A 27,486-nucleotide genomic window follows, 5' to 3' on the forward strand; every position below is an offset into this window, starting at 1 on the left:
CTGGGGACTGATGACCTCTGTACATTGCAGTGGAATATGTCGGTGCTTTTCCACCAGTCAGCCATAATATTAGAACCACTGAAAGTAAAGTGAATAACTGATCATTTTGTTACAGTGGCTCCTGTCAGGTGGACGTGCGGCCGAGCTGTGGGTACCGCACTGCAGTTACTGGGCTGCATCTGACCTGAAACCACAGCATGTACAGGCGCCACCCAGCAATTAGCGGGTACGGTGGCTTGGCAGCAAACATATAATAAGGGATAGTAGTACCTACCAAAAGTGGTCCAAGGAAGGATGACTAGTGAAACGGCGACTGAGTCCTGGCCACTGACGGCCCCCTGATGGATGTGGGGAGTATTGGTGCATTCACACGACCGTATAAATGGATCCGCATCCGTTCCGCTAATTTGCGGAATGGGTGCAGACCCATTCATTTCAATAGGGCGCAAAAGATGCGGACAGCACGCGGTGTGCTGTCCGCATCCGTTGTTCCGTTCCATGGCCCCGCAAAAAGATAGAGCATTCCTATTCTTATATAGCACTGGCCATGTGCGGTCCGCAAATTGTGGAACGCACATGGCCGGTATCCGTGTTTTGTGGATCCGCAATTTGCGGACCGCAAAACACTTACGGTCGTGTGAATGCACCCCAAAGGTTAGATCGTCTGTTCTGATCCCACAGAGAAATGATCGTAGCCTCAAAATACACAGTGCGTCACATCCATTGCTGCCTGTGGGGCTAGGGACATGTCCACACTTTTCGTCACTTTTCCTTTATGGCTGAGCAGTGTCCAAGCAACAGAATACTAGGGCCGGTCACAAGGAATATTTTGCAGGCTGAATTTATTGTGGATTCTACACCAGGAAGCTGACAGGCGGCCACACAGAAACTGCCTCCCATCATTTTTAGTGGGAGGCCACACTGCCATTCATGTGTCTGCAGCGGGGGTGGACAGACCATAGACCCTAAAGGGATATTTCCAGGTGGGCTGATGCCCAGGGTCCTACCTAAGCCCTTCTGATGGCTTCTGGCCGAGTACATAATGATCTGACGCGCTCTGTGTTAAGCCTCATTCACACGTCAGTGTTTCACGGACATGTGCTGTACGTGTTCTCCACGGACAGCACACGTCCTAAATCATTTTAATGTGGTGTATTCACACATCCGTGTTTTAGCACGGTCGGTGGGTCAGTGTTTTTAGCACGGATGCCTGCTCTATTTTGTCAGTTTTCACGGATCCATCACACCCATTATGGTCTATGGGTTCGTGAAAGCTACGGATGCCACACGGATGTATCCATGCTTCATGGATCATTGGGAAGAGATGCTTTTGGAAAAAAAAATTCAGCTGTGCAGGGTCAGTGAAACACTGATGGCGCACGGACAGCAAAAAACGGACACACAATCCAAACACGGATTTGAGCACGGACACAGACGTGTGAATGAGGCGTTAATTTATACTGAGAGAATCAGGTACTTATGTACCTCGCTGGTGGGTGCAGGTGCCCTCCTAAACTCAGGACAGTGATGCAGTTGGATACTGCAGCAGGACATGGGAGCCCGTGGCGCTATGTTCCACTATTTCTTTCCTTGGCCGCTCGGAGCATGCCACTGGCGGCGCTATAGGATTCATTACTAGGGGCAGTACAGGCAGGATGCTGAAGGTAGCGGAGCAGGCAGAAGGAGGAGCCCACTCCGATCAGCTAATCCTGGCATAGTACATGGGGGGCTCCTGCCCGTACTCGCTGCTTCTGCGGCCCCATTTGTAAAATGTCATGCCCGTAATCAGCAGTGTACAGAAATGTCTCAGTTTTAAGCGCACAGGTGCGTTTTAGGTAGTGAAAAGTCTAATAAAAATACAAAATAAACGAATAAAGTATATTAGAAAGTTTTATTAGGGCGTTAGGGACATCTTATTCAAATTTTAGTCAAAGGTTTAGTTACGCTTTAAGTCTTCCTCTGCTGTTCCTCTCCAGTGTTTGTGTTCATGTATTACTTTGTATTACCTGAATAAAGGGAATCGTGACAAATTGTCTATAAAGGCCTAGTCTTGAGAGACAGCTCGGAAATAGAATATTCAATAGACATTTCTTATTGACCAGGAACCCCTTTGTGATTGTCTTGAGAAACCTTATGACTAAAGTGTCCTGTGTATGTTCATTTTCTTACCATATAATCCTTTTGTTATTTGCAAACGTATTTCCTTTTCTGTTATTTGATAGTCGCTTGTTCTAGTAAAAGATTATAATTGCACTTGAAAATGTGATACTGCCACGCTATTGTGCTTATACTATTTCTTGTAGGGTAAAGGAAGTAGAAACCAATCTGCAGTACGTGCCACAATATCCATAGCAGAGGGAGAGTCTAGGGCTCCCATTGTACTAACCATGAGTCTGTAGAACCAAATTATTGATGGGCCAGCCAGCTATCTTCGTCAGGACTGGCGACCATTGTATAGAACCTCCTGACCCTCACCTGATGGCAGATGCCAGACGAGAGAAGGATTTGGTGGTTGGATTTCAACATGCCCCAGAGGTGCCTGCTAGTGGCTTATTCCCCTCTCTCCATTAAGAACATGTGCACACTTGGCCACGCAGAGCATGTATGTGTAGTGGAGAGGAGGCGTTGGGAGAGAATTCTGTTGCCCATCATCTGTCAAAAATGTAGGTCTTCCTTAATTGTCTGCAGTTAACCTGTGTATTGACAGATGGACTTTGGGCAATCCAGTAGAAATCTAGGAATGTGGGATCCACATTCCGGAGTCCATGATTTCATATGAAAATGCCCCGGGTGTCACTTTGAGATCACATTCTCTCTGGAGATGAGGTGTTGAGTTGGCCACACCATAATATGCACATTGAGGTTCAATCATCAACCCCTGTATGCCAGAAAACTGTTGTTAGGCTACTTTCACACTGCGTTTTGGTTTATGTTTGTCAGATCCGTTCAGGGCTGTCACAAGCGGTCCAAAACTGATCAGTTTTGCCCTAATGCATTCTGAATGGAAAAGGATCCGCTCAGAATGCATCAGTTTGTCTCCGGGGGCGGACACCAAAACGATGCTTGCAGCGGTTTGCTGTCCGTCTGATGAAACTGAGCCAAACGGATCCGTCTTGGCACACAATGTAAGTCAATGGGGACGGATCCGTTTTCTCTGGCACAATAGAAAACGGATCCGTCTCCCATTGACTTTCAGTGGAGTTCATGATGGATCTGTCTTGGCTATGTTACAGATAATACAAACGGATCCCGTTTATGACAGATGCATGCGTTTGCATTATTGTAACGTATCCGTTTTTGCAGATCCATGACGGATCAGCCCAAAACGCGAGTGTGAAAGTAGCCTTAAAAACTCACAAAGTTTGGTGCACGCCATGCTTGTGTCACAAGTGGGCATAGGTTGCCCGGCAGATTTAATATAATCTATGCCAACAAACAAATATGCCCAGTTATGTGCCCCCCCAGTAGTATGTCCAGTTATGTGCCCCTCACAGAAAGTAAAAAAACCCCACATACTAAACACCACATACTTACCTTGCTCCTAGCAGCAGCAGCAGGACGTTGGCTGCTCTGGTCTGTGGAGGAGGCGGAGCCGAAGCTGACTGCCGTCCGGCCCCACCCCCCACACAGATAAGAGTTGTGGAAAGGTGGCAGGGGGGAGGAATGATGAAGCAGGGAGCTGGTGCCGGCTCTCTGCTTAATCATAATACACAGGCAACTGTTTCTACTTCCAGACAGCTGCCAGAAACGGGACATAGCTCCCCCGCACCGGGACAGCCACTTAAATCCGGGACGGTTGGAAGGTATGCTTCAGGTTCCCATTCCACTTAATGCTTCAGGTTCCCATTCCACTTAAGCCTCATGCACACAGCCATGTGCGTTCCGCATTTTGTGGAATGGAACGTCTGGCCCTCAATAGGGAAGTCCTATCCTTGTCTATGTTTTTTTGCTGGGCCGCGGAACAGACGTGTGGATGCGGACAACACACGGAGTGCTGTTTGTATCTTTTGCGGCCCCATAGAAGTGAAGGGGTCCGCATCTGACTGGCATAGAAATTCGGCTTGGATGCAAAACCAAACCACAATCGTGTGCATGAGGCCTTATGGTGTGGGAAATCCAGTACTTTTTATGTCCCATTTGCTTTTATTGCATTGCTTTGTTAGTCTTTTCTTATCCCATTTTAAAATTCTTCAGGCTGATAAGTAAGACATTTTTGGAGCGGTTTCTAGATGTGAGTGTTTCAGTAACAGGTCCTTATCATATTGGCTCCTGGTGAGAAAAGCTATGAATGGAATTGGCTCCCAGCTTGTGAGATATGCGTTTCGCCTGACTGCCAGAATAACAGATCTGGATTACGTTAAAGACAGCAGATAAGCTTTATTGTTTGAGAGCAATTTCCAGTTCACCTAGGATCCCTCATTCAAAGACTATCTTGCTAAGAAAATTGCTGGGTGTCTTTCTACATTAGACATGCCATAGTTTATAACATATGGAAAGCACCAACATCAGCACCAAAAAGCTTCATTTGGCAAGCACGGGCAAAGGCAATTGTTGAGGACACTAAAAAAGATAGTTCTGATTTGCCCCTGAGTTCTAGAAAGGAGAAGTTAGAGGCAGGCTGTGCCCACGTTTGTTTAGATAGAAGTTCTCTGTGGCGTAATAAAGGGGTTGTCTGAGATTTTGAGCTGTTTGATGAGGCCACAACAATCCAGTGAGCGCTGCAGCATGTTCCTAGGCCAGTGATGTCACCTTCATTGGTCACATGGCCTGCGTGCAGCTCGGTCCCATTTAAAGGAATTTGCCTAAGGAGGTTCCGACACCAGGGACCCCCACCGATCAGATATGGATGACCTATCCTGAGGATAGGCCACCAACATGAAAATGTTGGCCAGCCTCTTTACTCCTTTAGTAATTCCACTTACTGTACTTCCTTTGCTATGTTTATACCAAGAAAACTTCTTGTGTATTTGACTTGGTCCCCACCAGCCCAATGCTCTTTTTTGTGTATCTGTAGCATGGAATCATGGATTATTACAAAGTGCTGACAAAGTCCCAATAGTTCGGCTAGTTCTGCAGAACTCGTTAACACAGAGAAAGCAACGGGGGCGTACACTGTGCGCTCTTCCAAGGCCCAGTAATTCTGTATTCTTGAGAAGACAGATGATCCTTCGGCCATGTTATGATCCAACTTCTCCATTGATTTCCTGCTGGGTTTGTGTTTTCTGTGTGATAAATGATTGGCTTTTGAAAGGTCGTGGAAGAAGCTGTGATGTTATTTCTTTAATGTTATTAGCAGTGCTAGATTTCTTCTCTGCTTGGACTTGAATGCAGAAGCTTTATAACTCAGGTCCTACTAGGTTCTGCTGGTCTGCTCTACCTTTTCTGCCTAGCCTAGACATCTCACAACGATCTGTGTGTATATGTATATATTTTACCTTCACTTCCCTGCTGGACAGATACATACCACATACAGCTCTAGTTGAGATTTACACAATAATTTGTGTTCCTGTAAATCTGTAAACCCTCTTCACAAATTACTGGGGTTAAAAGGCCAAACCGCTTTTATTTTCTAGCCAACACAGGACACTAGTCCCTTTTTACACATCCACATAGTTGTGGCAAACACAAAAATAAATCCCCTTTATCAGGCTTTGCACGGCTACCACAGGTCATGCAGTTTCCAGGCACTGACACGGATTGAGGCTCTCAGCCCTGTTATATCCCCACATTATGAGACCAGCAGTTATACCTGGGTTCATCTCAGGCTGGAGGAAAGTGCTGTACCGGACACCTACCCACCATTCAGTAAAAATCCAGGCCCATAAGGGTGCCTTCACACGCTGCGGATTCTGCAACTGAAAATCAATTCCATTCACCTGAATAGAGCTTGCAGAAATCCATAGGCTTTCTTCCCCATTCAAATGAATGGAACTGATTCTCAGTCGCAGAATTTTTTTTTAGGCACCCTTATACACTTTAAAGAAACTCGCCTCAACTACTGGTGAAACCGCACAGCTTTCCTGGATTCTTTTTCCTAACCCATCTGAGCATTCTGAGTGAGATATACATCCCCTCCAGTACATTGGCATAAACAGTGCTACTAAATTGTTACAAAAAAAATATTTTATCAGACCCCCAAGGTCCATCCACCTCAGATCAAACCCTCGGACCCACCAACCTCCATCAGCCTTAGATCAGACTACCAACCTCCATCAGACCTCAGATTGGACATTAAAAATAAATAAATAAATGAAATAAACTTTCCTTGCTTGTTCTGGATGGTGCTGCCACTCTCTCTCCCTGGACTTCTTCCAGCCTGCGCTGTTCTGTCACCTGATGTTGCACAGAGTCGGGTCATAGTGTGCGCCTGCATGTGCTACAGTGGAGAGCTGGACCCAGAAGAAGACCAGAGAGGGTGAGTACAGCCGCACATCGCTTCCCTCCCATAATAGAAGTGGTCATTAGCATTCAGACTATAAGACGCACTGCCTCACTTTTTAGGGGGGGAAAGTGCGTCTTATAGTCCGGTGTGTGTATGTATATATACTGCTCAAAAAAATAAAGGGAACACAAAAATAATCCTAGATCTGAGTTAATTAAATATTCTTCTGAAATACTTTGTTCTTTACATAGTTGAATTGCACACTCTTGGCATTCTCTTGATGAGCTTCAAGAGGTAGTCCCCTGAAATGGTCTTCCAACAGTCTTGAAGGAGTATATATGTGTGTGTGTGTGTATACACATATACATATATATATATATACACACACACACACACACACACACACACACACACGTGAAACTCTAAAAATTTAAATATCGTGCAAAAGTTCATTTATTTCAGTAATGGAACTTAAAAGGAATTGCATTAATGCAGCTTAAAATTAGAACTTTGAAAAGGTTCAATATTCTAGGCTCAAAGTGTCACACTTCTCAGAGATTAAAAAAGGAGCATCGTCAGCTAATTAATCCATACCCCCTGAGCAAAGGGTACCCGAGATTGTGACTTTGGGGTTTTCATAAGCTGTAAGCCATAATCATCCAAATTATAACAAATAAAGGCTTGAAATATCTCGCTTTGCATGTAATAAGTCTCTCATATGTTAGTTTCACCTTTTAAGTTGCATTACTGAAATAAATTAACTTTGCACAATATTCAAATTTTTTGAGTTTCTCCTGTATGTGTGTGTGTGTGTGTGTGTGTGTGTGTGTGTGTTTTATTTTTTTCTTCCTGGTCTTGGAAAACCCCTTTAACACTTTTGTGGCCAGGACATTTGTAACATGTCTTGGCTTTAAATTCCGGCTCTAGCTAGAGTATAAGGATTAGAGATTAGATCCTGTTATCAGATTAGACTCTGACATTGTATGGTATTGTAGGAAAACATTCTCGGTGTAATATTGGGATTGCAACACCTAATGCTGTGTATAAGGGAGGGGTGGTATGGTGACATCGGGAAACAAGATCACCGCCTGTTACTGTCATCTGGGCCCCTTGTACAGCCGTCAGTAACCCCTGGGGGATACAGGAATGTTTCTTTGTGTTATCACACCCTTTACTAGGTGCTTTTTAATAGTTGTGATTAGGAGGGGGTGTTTTCCTACCTAAGCGTGATGAGATGAGCAGTTGCAGATGTAATCACCCCCTGTGTCTACTCGGGACATTATTCCATGACATGAATGTTTACACCATCTGCATCTGATATTTTTCAGTCCTGGTGGATATGTAAAGATGTCTGTATGGACATAGTTGGTATGATTCTGCATACCTTAAACTTTTTTACTTTCGGAGGTGTTGGGTGTCTCAGGCTCTGCTTGGGTCAGTCTTCTAGCCACAAATTTCCCATGTTTCTATGCAATATGCTTTCATGGAAAATTGCGTAAAGGTGTACATGAGTTTAAAGAGAACCTGTCACCATGAAATGCAGTGCAGCCTGATGTACGTGTAGATCAGGAGAAGCTGAGCAGATTGATACACAGGGGATCATTTAGCAATGGGGCGACACCAGTTTGTAGCGTTAAGGGCTGAATTACAGATTACAGTCATTGGTCAGATGGCCTATTACACACAGATCTTTTGTTATACACACCAACTATTGGTCTGATTGGAAAGATACTGGTCAGACCTAAGTCTCACATGCCTGTTTTGTGACTTTTTAAATGCCCATGCAACATTATTTTGTCGCACGGTGGTGGCGGTGGCTGGTACAATGGCCCTGACTAATTTACCAACATTTATGACTGGAGACGGGCTTATAGAGGAAACAAAGACTGGGGTAAAAAGCTAACTGCCCTGTCTTATGGTGCTGCCGATCACCCGATGAACAAGCAAATACTTGTTCACCAGGTTAAAGCATCACTGGTTCAGGCCCCTCAATCATCATTTCTGGGCAGGAGATTGTGCCGTGTAAATAGTGATCTGATGACCAGAAATAATGAAAGCGTATGGGGGTGAGCGATCCCTCTAGCGATCATTCATCCCCCATACATTGGAGTTGAGTGCTACATGTAAATGCAGCTTTCACCTCCTGTAACAAGCAGGCAGTTATTAGTCCCTTATGATCGTCTGGTGTGTCGGTCCATGTACAGGGGTCTCTACACAGAGATGGGCGCCTGCTCTTATGATCTGTTGATCTCCTGCGTTCTCCGCATGATGAGGCCGTACATCCTTTACTGTCTACATTGTAAATTAAACTGTCACTTTCTAATGATCTTTGCTTGTGTTGTAAATGCGTCCAATCCCAATGAATGTTTCTGTGCTTCTAAGAGCAATCCATTTTATTTTTCAGTCTGACACCTATCTCTGCAAATCTTACCGGCTGCCGCTTGAGGATGAAGCCTTTGTAGGTATGTATTATGAGGAGTAGAAGGAGCCTCCTTAATTTCTTTGCATTATTCAACTGTTTTTCTGCTGAAATCCTAGGTAATCGTCTGTCACGTAGACCTAAACTGACATTTATCTTATGTAATGCGGCAGCAAAGCAGAAAAAAAGCTACTTAGAGTCAAGATAACAAACTGTGTCTTGGGGGCGGTGTAAGTAATTGAAGCTGGGGAGTCGCATGCCGATGCCTTTGGCAACCATTACCAAGCAGCGCCATTTGTAAGCTATCGGCTTTCTGTCACTGGCTCGCTGCTTAATTCTGTGCCACTGTATGGGCTTTTCATTTACCCAAAGTGTTTAATATCTTTGGGAAGCAATGTGCCGGCTATGGCAAAGTGATTTTAAAAGTCATGGGAAGGTATTAAAGTGTAACTGTCATTCTTCTCTTTTTTTTTTTTTTTTTTTTTATGTATCGGAAAAGTGATACTGACCATTTTTGTAATATACTTTAATTACTGAAATCTCAGATTTCTATTATAAAAATAGCTCTAAAGTGGCCCATTTTGAGCCTTAGCAATGCTCCTGTCTTCTGTTTACATAACTGTCAGTGTTAGCAAGTCTCCACTGTAATGTAAACCGAAGACAGAGGAGCGTTGCTGAGGCTCAAAATGGGCCACTTTAGAGCTGTTTTTCTAATAGAAAACGATTTCAGTAATTAAAGTATATTACAAAAATGGTCATCACTGCCCCTATAACCTTACAATAATAAAAAAAATGGAATGACCGTTACACTTTAAAAAAAAAAAAAGCTATACCATTCTGACCCCCTCTACTCCAGCACTGCAGCTCCAATTCCCCCCCCCCCCCCGAGCCATGATGTCATGTTTTTGGCTGCCAAACATGCTAGCATAATGTGTAATCATTTGTTGATAGATATTTCTTTTTGGTATTTTTTTTTCTTTTTTTTTTTTTTTTTGTTGCATTGAAGTTAGACATGTTCTCATATGAAACGGAGTACGTTTTTGCTTGATCTTGCTGCTTTGTAGATGTGATCAGTGGCAAATCTGAACGATCTAGGAGGCTAAGAATGGCGAATCTCAAGAGGCCAAGGCTCCATGGTTGCTATGGTAACCGTGTGCTCTGGAAACAAATTTTTCTTGGGTGGAAGGGGGTGGAAGACGCTGCTTCTGTTTAGTATTTCACCCTGGTTGAACTTGGGGCTTTTCTGATTCGTTGAAAAGATTAAAATATTTCTTATTGGCATCTCTCAGTTGAAGGAAGCTTTATTGCCAAGCTGATAGGCTCACTTACATTTGCAGCATATGCTGTTGTGATTATACAGAAAAATCACGGAAAGCGAAAAAAAAAAAGTGCGGTGACATCATCCCTGGAATTCAGACATAATTGTCTGCATTCCTGGGAAATGTAGCATTCCTCGCGTGGCAGGGAATGTGGCTGATACAAGGAGTGTAAGAAAGTGAACAGGACATGTATTATGTATTTTTTGTATATATGTTTTTAAAAAACAATGTTGATGCATTTCTTATGCTGAATGACAATCAATCTGGTTTCTATTACGGCACATCTTGCTTAAAGGGAACCTGTCGGCCTGTTTATGCTGCTGCCCCCCTCTGGGTCCCAGCTGCGGGTGTCATTTATGTGTGAATACCTGCTAGTTTTGTAGAACTTACTGTTTATTTGTCCTGCTGCTGACTGCCAATGTATTCACTATGCACAGCAGTAGGGAGAAAGCTGTCAATCAGCGCAGGGCTGCAGCTCATGAAGGCCTTGGGCTCCTAGTTCACAGGTCACAAATAAGGCTACTTTCACATCTGCGTTTTCCTTTTCAGTTTTGAGATCCGTCCGAGGATCTCGAAACCAGAGGAAAGCGCTTCAGTTTTGTCCCTATTCATTGTCAATGGGGACAAAACTGGAACCATTTGTTGCATTCCTATGCCGGACCCTAAACCACTGCAAGCAGCGCTTTTGCACGCGTCATGGAATACTAATCAAGACTGCATAAAACACATGCAACATGTAAGTCAGTGGTGCCGGATCCGTTTTTTGGACACGGAAAAAAACACATCCAGCGCCCATTGACTTACAGTGGTTTTAGTACCGAATCCGTCTTGTTCATTTTAGATATAATACAACCGGATACGTTCTGAACAGATGCAGACGGTTGTATTATTGACCGGATGCGCTTTTCCTGATCCTCTGCCTGATCCAGCAAAAATGCAGGTCTGAAAGTAGCCTAAGCAACAAGACTTGGGCTACTTCCACACTAGCGTCAGGGTTCAGCAAAAACGCTTCCGTTACTGATAATACAACTATCTGCATCCGTTATGAACGGATCCGGTTGTATTATCTGTAATATAGACAAGACGGATCAGTCATGAACACCATTGAAAGTCAATGGAGGACGGATCCGTTTTCTATTGTGTCAGAGTTAAAGGGGTTATCCCACTTTGCATTTTCATACTTACCTGCTGCTGGTAGTGCGCCGTTCACTTCCTGGATTCTGGCTGGGGGCGGGCTTTATCTTGATTAAAGTCTTCTCCTGGCCGGGCCACTCGCTGTCCTGAACGTGCGCGTTCGCAGCTCTGTACTATTCTGACCAGGAAGAAGTCACCATCGTGCATACGCGGCGGCGGCGTGCGCGTTCAGGACAGCGAGCGGCCCGGCCGGGAGAAATAGGAGTCTTCTGCGCAAGCGCGGCCACCGGGATTCCGGAGAAGAGTGGTGGCCGTAACCAGGGGAGACCGAATGACAGCAATGAGTAAAGTGGGGATGAATTTTCTCCTAAACGGTGGGAATTGGTTAATCAAATATATTTACAAAAATTATCACTGTCAAATCATTAACAGATTTAACAGTGATCATTATGATGGGAATACCCCTTTAAACGCAACTCATGATAGAAAACTGCAGCATGTTGCGGTTTTCTCTCCGGTATGAGAACGGAATGCATTTTGAAGTATTTTGTTCTGTTCAGTTCTGTTTTGTCCCCATTGACAATGAATGGGGACAAAACGGAAGCGTTTTTTTTTCCCGGTATTGAGACCCTATAACTGATCTCAATACCGGAAAATAGAAACGCTAGTTTGAAAGTAGCCTAAGGCCTCATTCACATTTCTGTGTCAGTGACACGTCTGTGGAAAAAAAAAGCATACGTGTTTTCATCTGTGACGATGTCGTGAAGGATCAGTGGTTGGTCTCTGCATCCGTTTTTACCATCAGTGTGTCATCCGTAAATCACTGACCTTCCTCAGCTGAAAATTCATTTCCAAAGAATCTCCTGTCAGTCTTCAGTGAAAAAACGGACGCACCACGGATGCCATTCGTGGTGTGTCCGTGATTTTCACGGACCCATAGACTTCTATGGGCATGCTTGGTCCGCATTATGGATCAAAGTAGTGCAGGACTTCGTGATTTTTTTGCTGACCCACGGTCAGTAAAAAAATATTAAAATGTGAACAGACATTTTTGAATCAATGGGTACGTGTGCTGTCCGTGGAAAATGCAGACAGCACATGTCGGTGAAAAACGGAAATGTGGATGAGACCTAAAACATATTTACACATAAAATGACACTACTTCACGCTGACCTCTCTGGACAGTTCCCTTTCACTTGACTACTTAGTGACCCTGCAGATTTTTCCCATAGGGAAAGCATCCACTATAAAAGTTGTACCCACCTGGTCCCAAGATTGATGGGGGTCTTCAGATTGGTGGCATGCCAGGTTCAACAGCTGCTTGAAATCTGAGCTGCCCATATGAAGCCCCCTGGATCTCTACAACAGAGGACACCAGGTATGGATAACTTTGGGTGTAGGGTGGGCACCTTCTTTCCTGGAAATGTCAGCATTTTCAGCTTTTTAATGGAGGGCCACTTTAAGGGCAGATCTTCCAACCCATGGCTACTTTGCGGCTGGTTTACAAGAAGAGCTCCATTGTTCTGTTGGTTTTAATAACCAGAGATGCTCCTTTTTTAATCTCGGAGAAGAGTCCAGCGATGCCAGAATACAGTGTGCCGTTCTCAGTGATCCGTAGGACGTTGTGGGCACAGCTGTGTTTGTGTTTTATTCTTTAGTATAATCACTATGATTTATAGGAGTATATTTCTAATAATTCTTCTTATCTAGCAATTTTGTATAGCTGCAAGCCGACTTTTCCTCTCTTAGTTTTCTTCACGTAGGTTTTGGGTGTTGGTTCTGTGCATGAGAGAGAAGAACACACTGTAATGTACAAAACCGCGTGGCTGCTAAGAGACCCCTGTGGAAAACCTGGTATAGCTGTGTATTACTGACCGAGGGAATGATGTCATGCTTAAAGGGGTTGTGCAAGAATGGGGAGGTTTTTGGCAAACCACCCCATTCGGCTGGACCTGAAAAAGGGAAAATGACTTACCTGCTTCTCGATGCTGGCTCTCCCCGCTTCTTCTCCTGCAAGCCTGCGATGCTCCGCTGGGCTCCGTCAATGTCAACATCTGGTTTGACACGGTCGCGGCCACTGATTTGCTGCGACGATGTGAAACCAGATGTTGACATTGATGGAACCCAGTGGAGCATCGCAGGCTTGCAGGAGAAGAAGCGGGGAGCCAGCATCGAGAAGCAGGTAAGTCATTTTCCCAATGCAGGTCCGACAGAATGGGATTGCCCAACCCCTTCCCCCCCATCCTTGTGCAACCCCTTCCCCCCCCCATCCCCCCATCCTTGTGCAACCCCTTCCCCCCCATCCCCCCATCCTTGTGCAACCCCTTTAACAAGATTATTCAAGGTAATTAAAAATCTTTATGGTATGTTCACATGACGTATTTTGAAATCCGCTTACAAAATTCAACGTGAAATCTGCATGTGTTGTGTTTTTATTTTTATTTTTAAATCAGTCCATTCTTGATAATGTTTTAACACTTTTTTAACAAACGATCTTTACTTCAATACAAAATGCATTTCAGCTCATGGTTTTTGGCACAGATCAGCACAAAAAAACGCACAAAATCACGGGCACGTACGGAGCTGTTTTTTTGGCACTTCCCCACAGAACTTCCAGGCTTTGCAGTTTCCTTTCCAGCCACCCACTAAACCCTCGATTCCTAGCCCACCTAGCCCCCCTCCCTGTCTGCTTCTGACAGCCGAGCATGGCTTCTCTGGCTCTGGATGACAATGAAGGTTGCTGCATCAATCATCTCTCTATTTTCCCAACTGGTAATAAGCTTTCTCCTTGTTAGGGACTTAAAGGGAACCTGTCACCTGGATTTTGTGTATAGAGCTGAGGACATGGGTTGCTAGATGGCCGCTAGCACATCCGCAATAACCAGTCCCCATAGCTCTGTGAGCTTTTATTGTGAAAAAAAAAAACAACGATTTGATACATATGCAAATTAACCTGAGATGAGTCCTGTCCCTGAGATGAGTCACGTACAGGACTCATCTCAGCTTAATTTGCATATGTATCAAATCGGTTTTTTTTTTTCCCCCCAATAAAAGCACACAGAGCTATGGGGACTGGATATTGCTGATTTGCTAGCGGCCATCTAGCAACCCCTGTCCTCAGCTCTATACACAAAATCCCGGTGACAGGTTCCCTTTAACCATCTCCCGACCGCCTAACGCAGGGATGCGTCCTGCGGGCGGTCGGTTTGTTCCTCCTTGACGCATCGGCGCGTCATCTCGCGGGACGCGAGATTTCCTGTGAATGCGTGCACACAGGAGTGCGCGTTCACAGGATCGGAAGGTAAACTAACTGATCTACAGCCTGCCAGCGCTGTAGATGCGATTTTTTTTTTTTTTTAACCCCTGAAGGGTATATCAGACGCTGTTTTGCAAAAAAGTGTCACACATGTGGTATCGCCGTACTCAGGAGAAGTAGGGCAATGTGTTTTGGGGTGTATTTTTACATATACCCATGCTGGGTGAGAGAAATATCTCTGTAAAATGACAACTTTGTATAAAAAAATGGGAAAAGTTGTCTTTTACAGAGAGATTTATCTCACACAGTATGGGTATATGTAAAAATACACCCCAGAACGCATTGCCCTACTTCTCCTGAGTACGGTGATACCACATGTGTGACACTTTTTTGCAGCCTAGGTGCGCAAAGGGGCCCAAATTCTAATGAGAATCTTTACAATTTCACAGGGCATTTTTTACGCATTTGGATTCCAAACTACTTCCCACACATTAGGTCCCCTAAAATGCCAGGGCAGTATAAATACCCCACAAGTGACCCCATTTTAGAAAGAAGACACCCCAAGGTATTCCGTGAGGGGTATGGTGAGTTCATGTAAAATTTTATTTTTTGTCACAAGTTAGTGGAATATGAGACTTTGTAAGAAAAAAATATATATATATTTCCGCTAACTTGTGACAAAAAATAAAAACTTCCAGAACTCGCTATGCCCATTAGCGAATACCTTAGGGTGTCTACTTTCCGAAATGGGGTCATTTGTGGGGTGTTTCTACTGTTTGGGCATTGTAGAACCTCAGGAAACATGACAGGTGCTTAGAAACTCAAAGTGCGTAAATTCACATTTTTGCACCATAGTTTGTAAACGCTATAACTTTTACCCAAACCAATAAATATACACTTATTGCATTTATTTTTTATTTTTATCAAAGACATGTAGAACAATAAATTTAGAGAAAAATTTATATAGAAATGTAGTTATATTTGAAAAATTTTACAACAGAAAGTGAAAAATGTCATTTTTTTGCAAACATTTCGCTCAATTTCGATTAATATCAAAAAAAGTTAAAATGTCAGCAGCAATGAAATACCACCAAATGAAAGCTCTATTAGTGAGAAGAAAAGGAGGTAAAATTCATTTGGGTGGTAAGTTGTATGACCGAGCAATAAACCGTGAAAGTAGTGTAGGTCAGAAGTGTAAAAAGTTGTCTGGTCATTTAAGGGGGTTTAAGCTAGGGGAGCTGAGGTGGTTAAAGGGGTTGTCTCACTTCAGCAAATGGCATTTATCATGTAGAGAAAGTTAATACAAGGCACTTATTAATGTATTGTGATTGTTCATATTGCGTACTTTGCTGGCTATACTGATTTTTCCATCACATTATACACTTCTTGTTTCCATGGTTACGACCACCCTGCAATCCAGGATTGGTGGCCGTGCTTGCATACTATAGGAAAAGGTTCTGTCCTATGTGCGTTCCTATGGGCCTGGACACCGGAAAGGCCAGTGCTTTTTTTCTATAGTGTGCAAGCACTGCCAATGATGCTGGATTGCAGGTGGTCGTAACCATGGAAACGAGCAGTGTATAATATGATGGAAAAATGAATCAAGCCAGCAAAGGAGACAATATGGATAATCACAATACATTAGTAAGTGCCTTGTATTAACTTTCTCTACATGATAAATGCCACTTGCTGAAGTGAGACAACCCCTTTAACCACTTCACGACCGCCCATTGTCTATAAACGTCCTATGGGCGGTCGTTTATCTCTGAATGGACGTTCTGGAACGTCCGTTGAGAGATGGCAACTGCACGCTAATCGTGCAGCTGCCGAGTGGGGGGGCCCACTGTCAGTGACAGCAGGGCACCCCAGAGAGAAGGCAGGGACCGTTCCTGGGTGTCTCTTCCTTCTAGATCGCTAGAAGGAGTGCAGGAGCTGTCGGTTCTTCCATAGACTTCAATCAGCCCTGCACTGAGGCTGTACAGCGCAGTATACTGCTGTACAGCCTCTCTGGGGGGGGAGGGGGGTGGTATTTCCCCTGTAACTGGGACTATGTCACTATGTCAGCCCCAGTTACAGGAGAAATCAATAGTGAAAAAATAAAGTGACGTTAAATGTCCACCAGAGGTCTTGTATGACTTTATGGGGGACGCAAAGTGTAAAAAAAAAAAAAGTTTCACGTAAAAAGTTTGATAAAATTATTATTTTTTAAATAGAAAAAGATAAATTGACATATTTGGTATTGTCGCGTCCATGACAGCCGACTCTATAAATATATCACATGATCCACCCTGTCCAATAAAGACCATAAAAAAAAACCAAAAAAAAAAAACTGTTACCTTACATCACAAAAAGTGCAACACCAAGTGATCAAAAAGGCGTATGTCCTACAAAATGGAACCAATAAAACAATCGCCTAATCCCGCAAAAAATTTGCCTCTACATGAGAAAATCGCTCAAAAAAAACTATAGCTCTCAGAAAATGGAGAAATTAAAACATAATTTTTTTGTTTCAAAAATGCTATTATTGTGTTAAAGTGAAATAAATTTTAAAAAAAGTATACATATTAGGTATCGCTACGTCCGTAACAACCAGCTCTATAAAAATCTTACATGACCTAACCCCTCAGGTGAACACCGTAGTAAAAATAAAATAAAAACAATGCCAAAAAAGCCATTTTATGTCACCCTATCACAAAAATTGCAACACCAAGGCTTTTGCCCACCCCCCCCCCCAAATAGTACCAATCAAACAGTCACCTCATCCCGCAAAAAATGAGACCTTAACTAATACAATCGGTCAAAAAATAAAAACACTATGGCTCTCAGAATGTGGAGACAGTAAAACATAATTATTTTGGTTTCAAAAATGCTATTATTGTGTAAAACTTAAATAAAGAAGAAAAAGTATACATATTAGGTATTGCCACGTCCGTAACAATCTGCTCTATAAAAATTTTACATGACCTAACCCCTCATGTGAACGCTGTAAAAATACCGGTAATCTAATGGCACAAAAGTAAAGTCTAAGGTGCCCTGTGAAAAATATTAAATACATGTAGGTTGGCTCAAAAATTAATTTGGTTTTTGCAGTTAGCCAGACCTATTGCTAAAGTTGAAAAATTGGCCCAGTGAGGAAAGGGAGTAAACACTCCAGTAGTGAAGCGGATAAAAGGGTTGTCTTGTCTCAGAAAGCCACTATTGCCCAATGAGTGCCCCCTGTAAACAGCTCATTTCCAATGAAATGCATTAGTGAATGGTGTCAATAGAAAGCCTGGGTTTTCCTCTTCTCATGGATGGGAGTGGGGTCCTGAGAAGGAGACATCCCTCCAATATGTCCATATTGCCTAACAGGACATATGGAAAGGAGTTGTTGAGCTGAAACAACCGGTTTAAGGAAATATCCAAATCCACAAAGAATGCTGTTCAAACCTATATAGCAAACCAAACCCTGCTTGTAAACAGATAACAGGAAATGTTTCCTGTTCTGTTAGATTATTACCCAACAGCTTGAGTAAGGCAGTGCCAATTCATGAGTGCCGTGTGTCCAAGAATAAAACATTACATTTACACTGTCATTGTGTGTGTGTGTATGTATGTGTGTGTATATATATATATATATATATATATATATATGTGTGTATACCGTATTTTTTTGCTTTATGAGATGCACCTGATAAGAAGCACCCCAGGTTTTAGAGGAGAAAAAAATGTTTTACATCAGACCTCAGATCAAATCCACGGTTCAAACCCCATATCAGGAACTAACATCAGACCTCCATGCCAGACCTCCATGCCAGACCCCCCATCAGACCTCCATGCCTGACCCCCCATCAGACCTCCATGCCTGACCCCCCCATCAGACCTCCATGCCTGACCCCCCATCAGACCTCCATGCCTGACCCCCCATCAGACCTCCATGCCTGACCCCCCATCAGACCTCCATGCCTGACCCCCCATCAGACCTCCATGCCTGACCCCCCATCAGACCTCCATGCCTGACCCCCCATCAGACCTCCATGCCAGACCCCCCATTAGACCTCCATGCCAGACCCCCCATTAGACCTCCATGCCAGACCCCCCATTAGACCTCCATGCCAGACCCCCCATTAGACCTCCATGCCAGACCCCCCATCAGACCTCCATGCCAGACCCCCCCCCATCAGACCTCCATGCCAGACCCCCCCCCCCCCATCAGACCTCCATGCCAGACCCCCCATCAGACCTCCATGCCAGACCCCCCCCCATCAGACCTCCATGCCAGACCCCCCCCCATCAGACCTCCATGCCAGCCCCCCCCCCATCAGACCTCCATGCCAGACCCCCCCCCCATCAGACCTCCATGCCAGACCCCCCCCCCATCAGACCTCCATGCCAGACCCCCCCCCCCATCAGACCTCCATGCCAGACCCCCCCCATCAGACCTCAGATCAGACTTCAGATCAGAGATAAAATAAAGAACTTCACTTACCTTTTCTGCTCTGCCGCTCCTCTCCAGATCTGGCGATCTCTCCTCCAGTCACATTCCCTTGTCTTCTCCGGTCGGCGCTGCACTGTCACCTGACTACGTGCAGCATCAGGTCATAGTGCACGCACTACCCTACGTCCTGATGCTGTACACGGTCAGGTCCAGCAGCGCGGTCCCCCAAAAGAATGCAAGGCAGGGTGAGTATCGGCAGCGCTTCACCCGTTACCATAATGAAAGAACTCGCTTGTATAAGCTTTTTAAGACGCACGTCCATTTCCTCCCCCACTTTTGGGGGGTAAAAAGTGTGTCTTTTAAAATGAAAAATACTGTGTGTGTGTGTGTGTGTGTGTGTGTGTGTGTGTGTGTACAGTCGTGGCCAAAAGTTTTGAGAATTAGATAAATATTGGAAATTGGAAAAGTTGCTGCTTAAGTTTTTATAATAGCAATTTGCATATACTCCAGAATGTTATGAAGAGTGATCAGATGAATTGCATAGTCCTTCTTTGCCATGAAAATTAACTTAATCCCAAAAAAAAACTTTCCACTGCATTTCATTGCTGTCATTAAAGGACCTGCTGAGATCATTTCAGTAATTGTCTTGTGAATTCAGGTGAGAATGTTGACGAGCACAAGGCTGGAGATCATTATGTCAGGCTGATTGGGTTAAAAGACTTGACATGTTGCAGACTTGACATGTTAAAAGGAGGGTGATGCTTGAAATCATTGTTCTTCCATTGTTAACCATGGTGACCTGCAAAGAAACGCGTGCAGCCATCATTGCGTTGCATAAAAATGGCTTCACAGGCAAGGATATTGTGGCTACTAAGATTGCACCTCAATCAACAATTTATAGGATCATCAAGAACTTCAAGGAAAGAGGTTCAATTCTTGTTAAGAAGTCTTCAGGGCGTCCAAGAAAGTCCAGCAAGCGCCAGGATCGTCTCCTAAAGAGGATTCAGCTGCGGGATCGTAGTGCCACCAGTGCAGAGCTTGCTCAGGAATGGCAGCAGGCAGGTGTGAGCGCATCTGCACGCACAGTGAGGTGAAGACTTTTGGAAGATGGCCTGGTGTCAAGAAGGGCAGCAAAGAAGCCACTTCTCTCCAAAAAAAACATCAGGGACAGATTGATCTTCTGCAGAAAGTATGGTGAATGGACTGCTGAGGACTGGGGTAAAGTCATATTCTCCGATGAAGCCTCTTTCCGATTGTTTGGGGCATCTGGAAAAAGGCTTGTCCGGAGAAGAAAAGGTGAGCGCTACCATCAGTCCTGTGTCATGCCAACAGTAAAGCATCCTGAGACCATTCATGTGTGGGGTTGCTTCTCATCCAAGGGAGTGGGCTCACTCACAATTTACCCAAAAACACAGCCATGAATAAAGAATGGTACCAAAACACCCTCCAACAGCAACTTCTTCCAACAATCCAACAACAGTTTGGTGAAGAACAATGCATTTTCCAGCACGATGGAGCACCGTGCCTTAAGGCAAAAGTGATAACTAAGTGGCTCGGGGACCAAAACGTTGACATTTTGGGTCCATGGCCTGGAAACTCCCCAGATCTTAATCCCATTGAGAACTTGTGGTCAATCCTCAAGAGGCGGGTGGACAAACAAAAACCCAGTAATTCTGACAAACTCCAAGAAGTGATTATGAAAGAATGGGTTGCTATCAGTCAGGAATTGGCCCAGAAGGTGATTAAGAGCATGCCCAGTCGAATTGCAGAGGTCCTGAAAAAGAAGGGCCAACACTGCAAATACTGACTATTTGCATAAATGTCATGTAATTGTCGATAAAAGCCTTTGAAACGTATGAAGTGCGTGTAATTATATTTCACTACATCACAGAAACAACTGAAACAAAGATCTAAAAGCAGTTTAGCAGCAAACTTTGTGAAAACTAATATTTGTGTCATTCTCAAAACTTTTGGCCACGACTGTATATATATCTATATCCATATCTATCTCTATATCTACACACCCCTGTTAAAATGTCAGGTTTCTGTGATGTAAAAAAAAAAAAAGACAAAGATGCATCATTTCAGAACTTTTTCCACCTTTTAATGTGACCTATAAACTGTACAACTCAATTGAAAAACAAACTGAAATCTTTTAGGTGGAGGGAAGAAAACAAAAAAAATAAAAATAATAATATGGTTGCATAAGTGTGCACACCCTCTTATACTTGGGGATGTAGCTGTGTTCAGAATTAAGCGATCACATTCAAAATCATGTTAACTAGGAGTCAGCATACACCTGCCATCATTTAAAGTGCCTCTGATTAACCCCAAATAAAGTTCTGCTGCTCTAGTTGGTCTTTCCTGAAATTTTCTTAGTCGCATCTTACAGCAAAAGCCATGGTCCACAGAGAGCTTCTAAAGCATCAGAGGGATCTCATTGTTAAAAGGTATCAGTCAGGAGAAGGGTACAAAAGAATTTCCAAGGCATTAGATATACCATGGAACACAGTGAAGACCGTCATCATCAAGTGGAGAAAATATGGCACAACAGTGACATTACCAAGAACTGGACATTCCTCCAAAATTGATGAAAAGACTAGAAGAAAACTGGTCTGGGAGGCTACTAAGAGGCCTACAGCAACATTAAAGGAGCTGCAGGAATATCTGGCAAGTACTGGCTGTGTGGTACATGTGACAACAATCTCCCGTATTCTTCATATGTCTGGGCTATGGGGTAGAGTGGCAAAACGAAAGCCTTTTCTTACGAAGAAAAACATCCAAGCCAGGCTGCATTTTGCAAAAACACATCTGAAGTCTCCCAAAAGCATGTGGGAAAAGGTGTTATGGTCTGATGAAACCAAGGTTGAACTTTCTGGCCATAATTCCAAAAGATATGTTTGGCGCACAAACACTGCACATCACCAAAAGAACACCATACCCACAGTGAAGCATGGTGGTGGCAGCATCATGCCAAGGGGCTGTTTTTCTTCAGCCGGAACTGGGGCCTAAGTTAAGCTAGAGGGAATTATGAACAGTTCCAAATACCAGTCAATATTGGCACAAAACCTTCAGGCTTCTGCTAGAAAGCTGAACATGAAGAGGAACTTCATCTTTCAGCATGACAACGACCCAAAGCATACATCCAAATCAACAAAGGAATGGCTTCACCAGAAGAAGATTAAAGTTTTGGAATGGCCCAGCCAGAACCCAGACCTGAATCTGATTAAAAATCTGTGGGGTGATCTGAAGAGGGCTGTGCACAGGCGATGCCCTCGCAATCTGACAGATTTGGAGTGTTTTTGCAAAGAAGTCAAAGTGTGCCATGCTGATAGACTCATACCCAAACATACTGAGTGCTGTAATAAAATCAAAAGGTGCTTCAACAAAGTATTAGTTTAAGGGTGTGCACACTTATGCAACCATATTATTTTATTTTTATATTTTTTCTTCCCTCTACCCAAAAGATTTCAGTTTTTCAATTGAGTTGTACAGTTTATAGGTCACATTAAAGGTGGAAAAAGTTCTGAAATATGTGTGTGTATGTATGTGTGTGTGTGTATATGTGTGTGTGTGTGTATGTGTGTGTGTATATATATATATATATATATATATATATATATATATATATATATTTCCTTCCTATCTGCTCTGTCTCCTTGATACAGTCCAGCAGGATGTAGCTATATATAATATATACACATACATACCCCAGAGGCAATGAGAAGGTCGAATTTTTCGGTTACCGCGGCACATGATGACGTACAAGGCTTGTCCTAATTGGGAACTTAAAGTGATCTGACCGTGGTGTCACATGTGAGAAAAAGAAACCCCAAGGGAATCTGGTTTTCTAATGTGCTACTTCATATGCAGGAAGAACATCTTTAGAAAAATCATAGCTGCTGAAGGAAGCAGTGAAAATATCGGTAAACATGTCATATATAGCGGCGTTCATCTAACTCCATTCATATTCACTGAAGACAAAGGAAATTGTAGCAGAGCTCTTGTTACAGATTATAGAAGGGTTAGAAAAGGATAAACCCAAATAGCTTTCATTTGTGCAGTAAAGAGAAGTATGCCATAGATCATCACTGTTGTGTAGTTTCTACAGATTTACATTAAAGGATAACTGTCACATATAGACCCTAATTTCAATTTTCTTATATGTAGTTACTAATAACATGATATTCTAGAATCATAAGTTACTATTAGACTGACTTACCCCATATTTAATAAGATTCAGCCCTTATCAATCAGTCTGCATAAAACTGCAATTTCACTATTCAGTTAAGATGGCCGCCACTGCCCTCACCCTGAGGCTAATCCCACCTGCCCTCACTAGCGAGTAACAATAGCCCCCCAAAAGTGTCAGTAACCAGAGCCCCCCCCAAAGGGTTAATCTCCTGCAGCACAAAGGGGTCCTCTTACCACCTGTTGCTTTAATTTATAGAAAAAACGTATATAAGACTGGCACTCAATATGTGGGTCATATAAAAGGTCACAATTTATTATGTATTTTACAACAATAAAATCAATAATTAATAAAACAACTATAAAAAAAATTCATGCTGCATGGTTCTGCTTAAGCCACCTCTAACCATTCGCAGTTCCGGGTGATAATACATGTCTGTGGCTGAGATAGAGTGGAAGCAGAATATAGAGTAACAATCGCAATGGAGTCTCAGACCATATATATCAAGTCCCTTGATTAGCTATTTAAAAGAAGAGGTCTTATGGCTGTCATATAAAAGTCTTCCTCTCAATTCTGAGGGTGTCTGAAGATAACGCTGTATGGACAGCAGTATATTTGATTCTCCAAATGTTCGCCTGGGGGAGGAAATCAGTCCATGAACTGTGCACAGTGAGCATACAGCGGTTCAGTCCATCGGAAACAATATCTATTATCAGGGCTGGTGTTTGCCGAGTGTGTAGGTGGTAAGTAGAGCGGTATTATGTATCTTACCGGTGGAGGATCAAAGCCGGTAGCTGTATGTCCCGTACCGCAGACTTCTACTCACCACACCATGCGGCTATGTCTCTTTCCGTCGGCGTCCTCGCTCACCAGTGCATATCACGTGGTTTCCGTCAAAAGATTGTGAGAGTAGCCTTTCAGTCCCGATTTATAGATAGGACAATTCTCGAGACATAAAGCTTTGGAGCGCTCCAATTTTTGTTGCTTGTAACGGATCACCTGGTACACAGACTGGGTACCTCCGTTGAATAAATGCTCCTAGTGCTTTCCGAGGACTCCAAGCACTCCACTTGACACCGTACGCACTGCAGACCCCACGAACTGCCGAAGCTTGGTTGAGGTCTCACCGTCTCCTACACACCCTGGACCTACGACAAGGCTCCAGGCTCCAGTGGGTGGACCTCTCCTAAAACCAGAGATCAGGAACAGCCCTTAAAAGAGCTAGTAGTTATAGCCAGGGGAGTATACACGTATAGCAATCCCCACACACATGAGACGAGGCTCTATGTTGAAGGTGAAACAGGAACTGACTGTACTTCACGTACAGCCTCTTTTATTCACAAACCAAAAACATAGTACTGCCCACAGGGGTTTGAAATACAACCAATCAGTAATTAACGTATGCAGAAATGAGGGGGCACACTCAAGAGAGAACCACTAGATGGATGATGACATAATATTTTATTACTCTAAAAACAGACCCCTAAAAATATATAAAAAACAATCATAAAATAGCATATATTAATGCAGCAATCCTATAGTGCATGACAAGCGGTGCTACACATATATGACAAATACCATATGATATATAACATGCAGCAATATAACAATGCGTGACACGCTAGTGGTATGAAACCATATGTGATAGTCCTGTAGCCGTCCTATTAATAATAGGTAGAATGTCAGCACTTTCATGCATAAATGTCCCACTGAGACTTGATGGTGATGGTACTATGACCAAATGTCCCAAAAGATGATGCCACTACAATTAGGGCAGTGTAGCTAAATCCAATAGGACAGTTGAATACCAGTGTCCGGTATTGTGGATGTACAAAATACGTACATATATTAGATACTGGAGCTACTTACTATATCACGCCGCCTGTAGTGTCCCGGTCTCACCCCACCTTCTTGCTGCTTGACCGCAGCGTTGATTCCCCAGGTGGCCGAACGCGGCCGAACGTGGCGTCCCACGTGACCTGGTTGCTTAGGGTTCCGGGTTGGCGCTTCCCTGACGTCACTAATGTGCGACTGTGACTCTGGCTGTAGCTCCGTACCGGAGATGTAATGGAAATATATCTCTTATACTTGGAACTTCTGGCTTTTTGTTCTTTAATCTTCTTATTGAATCCACGCTCACTCCGTGCTACCAGACGCGTTTCAGGGTCTACACCCCTTCCTCAGTGGCCACCGAGTGAGTGGATTCTCACTCTTTTAAAGGTGTTGTCCCACCCACAATTGTGTTCTTTTGTGCTTGACTCAATATGTGGGGTGGATTTTGATTGCTGATAAATCATGTTAAAACATATATAAATGACTTAAAATAATAAATATAACATCCCCACATGTAATGCTGTGTAAAAACACTTAAAAAACAGCTCTGGATGAAGACTGCAAGGTCAGATTATCATTTTGGGAAAAAACGCATCAAAACCGCATCAGTGTGAACTGCGTTTTGCATGCGTTTTTTATGTAATTATCAATTATAGGGTCTAACAGTATTTCTAAACGGATAACACCAAAAATAACATCATTATATAATGTGTTCTCCGTGTAATTTCATATTTGGTGATCCTAAATATATATATTCCCAGATTGGGTAGTATGTCGTGTAGGGGAGGAGCCATCCAGTGGGGAGGGGAGATCACAATGTCGATAATCGACCAAACTGCGATGTCCCATCCCCCCCGGACGACCCCCCCAACAATCACAGGAACCCGAACACCTCCATCTCGGCATTGAGGCCCCTGGGAATGATGGTATCATATTCGAAGATTCTGCGGGATTCTTGTCTCGACATGTGTGCAATATGGTTACCTCCTCTCCACATTTTTTTGACTCTTTCTATGGCTGTGAATTTTAGACTAGTTGGGTCACAGTTGTGTTGAATTTTAAAATGTTTCGATAAGGAATGTGTTTCTAAACCTTTTTTAATGTTTGCCACATGTTCCGCTATCCTCTTTTTGAGTGTTCTTTTGGTCCTGCCTATGTACTGTTTCTTACATCCACATTCTAATAGGTAGATGACATCCGTGGAGTCGCAGGTTAAACATTCTTGTATTTCTAAGCTGAAAGAGTTTACTGTGGATGTAACCTTTGTTGTTTTTTTAGGAAAATTTGTCATTTTACAATTTGCGCACCTTCCACATTTAAAAAACCCATTAGTTGTTAACCAATTGTTTTTTGTTATTTGTTGTTTCTCTTTCTTAATTTTTACGGTTGGGGCTATTTTGCCTGCTAAATTATTGGCCCTTGTATATGTTATTTTCGGTACGTCACTCAGTAATGGGCCAATTATCTTATCATTCAGCAGATGACCCCAATGTTTGCGAATGCTCCTCTCCATCACTTTATATTGGGAATTGAACGGGAGGATAATTCTCAGTGTTTCATCTCGTAATTGTGATGGACCTGTCTCAAAGAAACTTTTTCTTTCCATCTTCTTCACCTTTTCCAGTGATTTGTCTATAATCTGGACTGGGTAATCTCTTTCCAATAATTGCTGTTTTAGGCCGGTGGCCTCTTCATCAAATTTGCTGTCCATCGTACAGTTGCGCTTCAGTCTGCGGAACTGGCTAGTTGGTATATTGATAAGCCACCGCGGAAGATGGCAACTTGCAAATCTGATGAAGCTATTTTTGGCCACCGGCTTAAAGAATGTATTACAGCATAATTGTTCTTCCCTAATCCATATCTCCAAATCTAAAAATTCTACCTTTTCTTTACTAATGGTTGGACTAAATATGAGGTTCTTGTCATTTTTATTGATATCACTGAGAAATAGATCTAGAGATTCAGCTGTGTCTTGCCAGATGAACAGAATGTCATCAATGTACCGCCGCCATAGCACCAGATCCGTCCCCAGCCTGGGAGCAATGATCTCTCTCTCCCATTGAGCCAAGAAAAGGTTGGCATAGCTGGGGGCGAATCTGGTGCCCATGGCGGTCCCGGTACACTGCAAATAAAACTCCCTTTCAAAAGAAAAATAGTTGTGGGCCAATATATATCCTACTCCCTCTAACAGGAAATCTAATTGTTCCACAGGGAGCCCACCATCTCCCGACAATTGCTTGTGTAGTGCCTGTATCCCCCTGGTATGTTCAATAACCGTGTAGAGGGATCCAACATCCAGTGTCCCCAAGATCCATCCATCTACCCATTTGACATTTTCAAGTGTTTTGATGATGTCTGTAGTGTCTCGAATATATGATGGTACTCGTTTTACATATGGTTGGAGCCACTGGTCAATGTATTTGGATAAATTACATGATATGGATTGGATACCCGACACAATCGGGCGACCTGGAGGTGCTTCCAGGTTCTTATGGATCTTGGGGACACAATAGAACATGGGGATCCTCCCCTCA

The 27,486-nt window shown here is 43.4% G+C and overlaps 1 protein-coding gene across 4 annotated transcripts in view; it reads left to right on the top strand.

Moving 5' to 3' along the window:
- Window positions 1-27,486, top strand: part of PAM (peptidylglycine alpha-amidating monooxygenase) — a 190,600-nt gene that overhangs the window by 27,270 nt on the left and 135,844 nt on the right. For all 4 annotated transcript variants that reach the window (XM_040421586.1, XM_040421587.1, XM_040421588.1 and 1 more), the window contains exon 4: window positions 8,787-8,844. In XM_040421586.1, coding sequence (XP_040277520.1) covers window positions 8,787-8,844 — 58 coding nt within the window. The remainder of the gene's footprint in view (window positions 1-8,786; window positions 8,845-27,486) is intronic.

This window comes from Bufo bufo, chromosome 2, assembly GCF_905171765.1.
Source record: "Bufo bufo chromosome 2, aBufBuf1.1, whole genome shotgun sequence".
Taxonomy (NCBI): domain Eukaryota; kingdom Metazoa; phylum Chordata; class Amphibia; order Anura; family Bufonidae; genus Bufo; species Bufo bufo.